We start from the raw sequence: 6,206 nt of genomic DNA on the forward strand, positions 1-6,206 counted from the left end.
AGCGCGGGCTTTTCGAAATGAGCACAGCTCCGGGGGCGCGGGCGGGAGCGGCCCCCAGCGTGGCCCGCCCCTGCCCCCCCGGCGCAGCATCTGGGTTGATGTGGGAGCGAGCAGCGGCTACGAGAGCCGCCGCCTGCCACGGGCTGGGCAGGTGAGCACCGGCCGAAGCCCAGCGCGCCCGGGATCGTACTCGGGGGACTTCCTGCGGCTGCTCTGGTGCTTCTCGCACCGTGTCCGCGCTGTCGGGCTGCCGAGAGCGATGCCGCGCTCGGCCGGAGCCGCCTGCGGAGAACAGGGACGCGGAAGCAGTTGCGTGCACCGTTATCTGAGGGACTGCCAGCAACAGTAGCGCCGGAGAACGGAAGTTACACCAACAACCGCATAAAAAAGTAAGAAAGTGTTTCAGCTTTTTTGATGAAAGATTGGGTGGCTCTTAAAAGAGCCGTTGGGGGTTGTCTGCAAGGCAGACGGGAGTTTTTCAGGACCGTTTACTTCTTCTTGGGCGCCGCCTTCTTTGCTTTAGCCGCTTTAGGTTTGGCAACCTTGGGCTTAGCAGCTTTGGGCTTCACCGCCTTTGCCTTGGCCGGGCTCTTCGCTGCCACTGCCTTTTTGGGCTTGGCAGCCTTGGTCGCCTTCTTGGGGCTCTTGGCTGCCTTCTTAGTGGCGGCGGCCGCCGGCTTCTTGGCTTTCTTGGGGCTCTTCTTCACCGCCGCCTTCTTGGCTGCGCTAGCGGGCTTCTTGGCCGCTGGCTTCTTGGCCGCCGGCTTCTTGGGTTTGGCCGCGGCTGCCCGCTTCTTAGGCGCCTTCTCCTTCACTTCGCCGGGCTTCTTGCTGAGGCGGAAGGAGCCGGAGGCGCCGGTGCCCTTGGTCTGCACCAGCGTGCCTTTACTGACAAGGCTCTTGAGCCCCAACTTGATGCGGCTGTTGCTCTTTTCCACATCGTATCCACCAGCAGCCAGCGCCTTCTTGAGCGCGGCGAGGGAGAGCCCCTTGCGCTCCTTGGAAGCAGACACGGCCTTGGTAATCAGCTCCGTGACGCTGGGGCCCGCGGGCTTGCGCGCCTTGGAGCCGCCCGCCGCCTTCTTCGGCTTCTTGGCAGGGGTTGCCTTGGCCGGAGCCGGAGGAGCGGCGGCGACCTCAGGCGCAGCGACGGGAGCGGTCTCAGCCATGTCGCCTCCTGCGGAGCAGGCAGAACAATGGCGCAGCCGCTGCCGCCGCCCCTTTTATAGCAGCGCCGCGCGCGCTGATTGGTGCGGCCCGGCCCGGCCCCGTAGTGCTGCTCCATCTCCCCCGGGCGCCTTCTCCTCCCAAACTCTCCGCCCGTGCTCCGTACCGGCAGGGCGGGGGACGCGGGACGCGGGTGCTGCCGGCGTTTCCCGTTGGAAGGAGGAAAAACGAGCGAGCAGAGACCCGAGAAGCCCCGCGGCGTGGGGCCGTTCCTACCCACGGCGAGGGAAAATTTGGCTTTGTTTTTAGTTTAAGACCTACCCAGCCCTGAGCCGGCACGGCCCGCGGGGCATCCTGCGCTCTGGGAGGTCCTTTCCAGAGCAAGGCCAACACCGGAGCGGTTTCAAGGGCTGGACGCCGCGCAGAGCGGCGGTAACGCCGAGGAAGTAACGCAGCGGGCCCCCCCCGTGCGGGTGCGGGAGCTCAGCGGCCTTCAGGCAGCCCCCACGTCTGGTAGAAGCCGGCGTTTCAGCAGCGTGTGGGAAAGCCGGCGTTACTTCGCTCCCGCCTGGGTGTAAAGTGGCGCAAAGCACCGCTGCGCCTTTCTCTGAGGGCTGATGTTTCTGGGAATGTGCTTCCGATACACCCTTCGGGAAGCTGCTTCTGTCTGCTGAACTGGGGAGTCAGCATACTTACTATTGCAGCACACCGTCTTTTAATCCTAAAATGTAAAAAGTATGTCTTGTTTCGCAATTTACTAGCATTCCTTGTGAAGTAGAATCTGGTGCATAGTGAAAATTTGACTTGAGCGGTGAGGTAAAGCTGCAAAACCTGTCCTTGGAGAGTGTGATCAGGACCGTTTATTGTGCAGAACTGATTTCCATGTTCTAATGAGGGAATATTGATGGTTCAGTGTATTGCTTTGCTGACAACATACAATGACTTGCCACTTTGATCTTTTTAGAATAAAGATAGCTTTTTACACCATTTCAAGAGGTCTCCTTCTCCTCGACAGTGGCAGCACCATATCCAAACACACAAATAAACCAATAGAAAAACCCCAACGAATTCTCAGTTTCTGCTTTCAAGCCTTCCAATTTTCCCCTTCCTTTAAATAGCATGTCGCTTTATCATTATTATTTTAAAATGAAACATACAACAGCCTGCCTGCAATAACATTGTTTCATAAAATAGATAGTAGGCTATCATCAGCCACTCAGAACAGCAGAGCAGACCTATCCAGGGCTACAAGAAATTGTAACAAGGTAAATCAAATGACTGTACAGCATAGAATTCCAGAAGCCAGGGGCTGGCAAAATATACAGATACATTGTCTTGTGTCTCCATGTTACATTCAGGAAATGTCATTTCTATTTACACATGTCTCTAAGAAATAACAGTAACTATATCCTGACAGTAACTCTTGCTAAATGAAAGAAGATGGGAATAACATATGATCCCTCTGAACATTTTAAAATAATTGTGTTTTCTTAAAGTCACTCAAGAAGCAAATTATGTGAAATCTCTACATCAAAGTATGGACTTGAATTATTCAGTAATTTAACATGTGTATTTTTATTTTATTTTTCTCTATTTGGAGGTGAAATGAATGAAGAAATACATGGCTACGTGAGGTGTCCCAGAGAATGCAGATCAGCTGGTAAGACAAAGGTAAATATGTATCTTGAAAGATCTGGCTGTGATAACAAGCAAGACAGAAATGCTAGGTATAAGGTGCAGTATTGCGTATTGTATAAACACAGAAATTGAAAAATAATTTTTATGCCCATTTCATCTAGTGGTTATTTCTTAAAATTCAGGGAATTAAGTTCCTCAGTGACATTACTGAAGACCATCTTTCAAGCAGTTCTGACACTGAGGAAAAGATTTTTCTAAACTAGTAGCAGTGACCCCATTGTAACAATGAATGTAGATATCAAGTCCTCACAGAGACAGAGGAGCTAAGAACTCTCTAGTTCATTAACATTTGCACACGTGTTTCTTTCTTGTTCACTTTCTTACTTTCTTTCTGTTCAAGCTTATTACATTAAATGGCAGTTTTCTGTCAATTCTCTGGACTTGTACAGTAAGCAATATTGTCATCCTTATCAGTCTTTGAAAGATTCTTAATAAACTTCACCATAAATTGTGGCTTCTGCAATGGTGAGGTTCTTGGCTTGTACGTAGGTCAGTCTTATTTTATTCTTTGGTCAAATTGCTGGATATTGGTTGCAGTTCATGGTGGGATATGTACTAGAAAATGTTCCAAAGAGCCTGTATTACACATTTGAAGGAAATTTCAAAATCACATTGTTCTTCATACAACAGACCTTGCCTTATTATCAGGAAATATTTTCATTTTCAAATCACAGATATGCCATTAAAATAGAGATGAAACCTACTTCCCTGTCTTGCAGCTTTTTTCACTAGCACTCTCAGAGGACTGTAACACTGCTCCTGAGGACACAGAAGCTGCATGCTATTCCAGTGGACTGGAACTTTTAATTTTTCTTTTTCTTCTATGTGGAGCAAGAACAGTTCCTGATAAAGCATTAGACCAAATGTCTGCAGCTGAAGCTGACTCAGTGTCATAAGAGTGGAAATGATAAGGAGGAACATTTTTTGCTTAGTCAACAGTATGGGTCTAGGAATAAAGATGGGCTAGAAAAAATTGTTTTTAAGTCCTTATATTCCCAAAGAAGAATAAACAATGAGATGTCTTAATAAACAATGAGAGCACTTTTCTAAACATCAGATTAGAGCTCCATCCAGAATTGCAGAGTTAGGACATGAATGGTCCCATCTTGCCCACAGGCAGCTAGCAGTTATTGCCCTTTGGAAACTCCAGTTATGACACAAGCAAAGTTAGAGTATAGTAGTGAGGGAAGCCAAGGATACTTGGGAAAATCCTAATGCACTTGGAATATCTTTTAGTTTCCCAGAAGTGGCAAAAGCAGTATATGGAGTTCCCAAATACTGCTGATACCAGAAAGCCTAATTACTTCTGTGGTAAGTCTCTTTTGTGGCTGACTGCAGCCCAAGCCTAGGTATTTCTACTCTAAAAGGAGTGCCCCTCTGATTCAATGTCTATTAGCTCACTGCTTTATTTTTAATGTTTAATCAACAACAAATGTAATTGCAACATAAAAACTTAACAAGGTTATTTTTCTGTTATATTAACATAAAATGTCATTTGGATCTTCTGCTAAGTCTCTGCTCTACAGACTGAAACTTGGCCTATAATTCTTGAAGCTCCTTGTCTCCTTTAACACCGTGATTGATGAAACCTTAAAATTATCATTTGTGTTAAAGAACTACTTACTTAAAATCTAGTAACCACAACTATGAGACCTGACATTGGAATAGGGCAAAACTTTCAAGAGAGCTTCCATCCAGTTCTTGAAGCTTGGAATTCATGAATAATCCCCCAAAATTCAGGGGACAGTGAATTTCTGTAATCTCAAACAGATACCTTCCTGATTTAGCTATTTTGTGAGGATTTTAACCCTTGCACATATGAATAGATTGACAGGTGAATACTTCAGCATATACTGAAGTGGAGACAGTAGGGAAAAGTAGCAAGGTGATACATAAGTGAGTGGAAATATATTTCAGAAAGGTGTAAAATAAGATGTGCATGAAGTACTGCTTTCTATGGTTCTAATATTTGAAAGAATTTAGAGAGATAAACAAGAACAAAGGAGAAGGCAGACTTTTTGAAGTAATTTCTACTGTTTATTGCTTCTGTGTGTAACCTTTTGACATTCATCTTACATCTGATGATCACGTTTCACATCTTTAACTCTGATCTTCACAAGAGGTTGACTTTGTGTTTCCAACCTATAAATAATATTTTCACTCTCATATAAAAGTATTCCTGCACTAATAAAACCTCTCTGGTCTCTGTAGTAATAGTCTATGTTGATGACTTCTGAAGGTGAAGCTAAGAAGAGTACTGTAAGAGTAAGTAAAAATTGAGATAATTTAAGAGAACAGGGAACAGTAATCATAAAGAAAATCTGCAAGAAATGAATCCAGAATTTACACAGGTACTTAACAGGATATTTGCTATAGTTGGCCTATACTTTTTATAAATTATTTTAAAAATATACTGGTTATAGTTTATGCAATATATTATTTCTTTCTACATCTACTGGTATTTACAAGAGTTTGGGACATATGTAGGCCCTCAATGCATAACAAAAAAGTCCAACAGGAGAAAAGAAATATGGACATACTGTTTAAGGTTTTTTACATTGTAGTAATGTTCACTGCATGCATCCTGTACCCAGCACCAAAAGAACTATAGATGAAAAGTTCAAGGATTTTCTGCAGTGCAAAAAGGAAGAAAAGAAATCAAAAATCTGTAAAATCTGCAACCAATCTTACAAATAAAACTTACTCAAGAGCTACAGGGTAATTTACATCCAAGGGTAGATATGTTAATAGCGAAGAAGCTGTGATGCAGGGAGACAAATGAAGTAACAAACAAAATATTCATGATAACTATGAAAAAAGATCGGCAGAAGCAAAAACATTCAATACATGCCCCGGAACTTGTTTTTCTCAACAAATCTAAAAAGTCTTGGAATCTATTGATGAAAATAAAATTGTGCCCAGCAGATGGCAGAAGACGACAAGCCAGGCAGAGGCAGCGGAGTGAGGCTCCCGCACCGCTCGGAGCCGCTGACCTGGGACGAGCCCGGGGCCCGACAGAACGCTCCGAGGACTCCGAGGAGCCGCTCCAGCGAGGCACGGAGAAGGGAGCATGCCGAGCTCGGGGGCGCGCTCGGCACGGGCGAGAAGGGAGACAGAGCGCCATAGACCCGCCTCCGGAGCTTGAGGGCGAGCGCAGCCGAGGTGGGGCCGGGGCCGCGGCGGGGCCCCGAGAGGTGCCCGGGAGCGGCGGAGGAGGGCGAAGGCCCCGCCCCGCCCGCAGGAGGGGACGCGTCTCCGGGACCGCCCCCGCCTCGTGCCCGCCCCTGCTTCCAACCAGGTCGGCTCCCGCCCTATAAACGACGCGGCGCGGCACCCAGCCC

At 47.0% G+C, this 6,206-nt stretch overlaps 1 protein-coding gene across 1 annotated transcript; it reads right to left on the reverse strand.

Annotated features, from left to right (window-relative positions):
* Nucleotides 1-426: 426 nt before the first annotated feature.
* Nucleotides 427-1,180, reverse strand: LOC118156956 (histone H1.03). Its single transcript, XM_035311202.1, has one exon. The coding sequence runs from the start codon at nucleotides 1,167-1,169 to the stop codon at nucleotides 489-491; it is 681 nt and encodes a 226-aa protein (XP_035167093.1). The 5' UTR covers nucleotides 1,170-1,180; the 3' UTR covers nucleotides 427-488.
* Nucleotides 1,181-6,206: the final 5,026 nt, after the last annotated feature.

The sequence above is a fragment of the Oxyura jamaicensis genome (genome assembly GCF_011077185.1).
Source record: "Oxyura jamaicensis isolate SHBP4307 breed ruddy duck chromosome 1 unlocalized genomic scaffold, BPBGC_Ojam_1.0 oxy1_random_OJ106567, whole genome shotgun sequence".
Lineage (NCBI taxonomy): Eukaryota > Metazoa > Chordata > Aves > Anseriformes > Anatidae > Oxyura > Oxyura jamaicensis.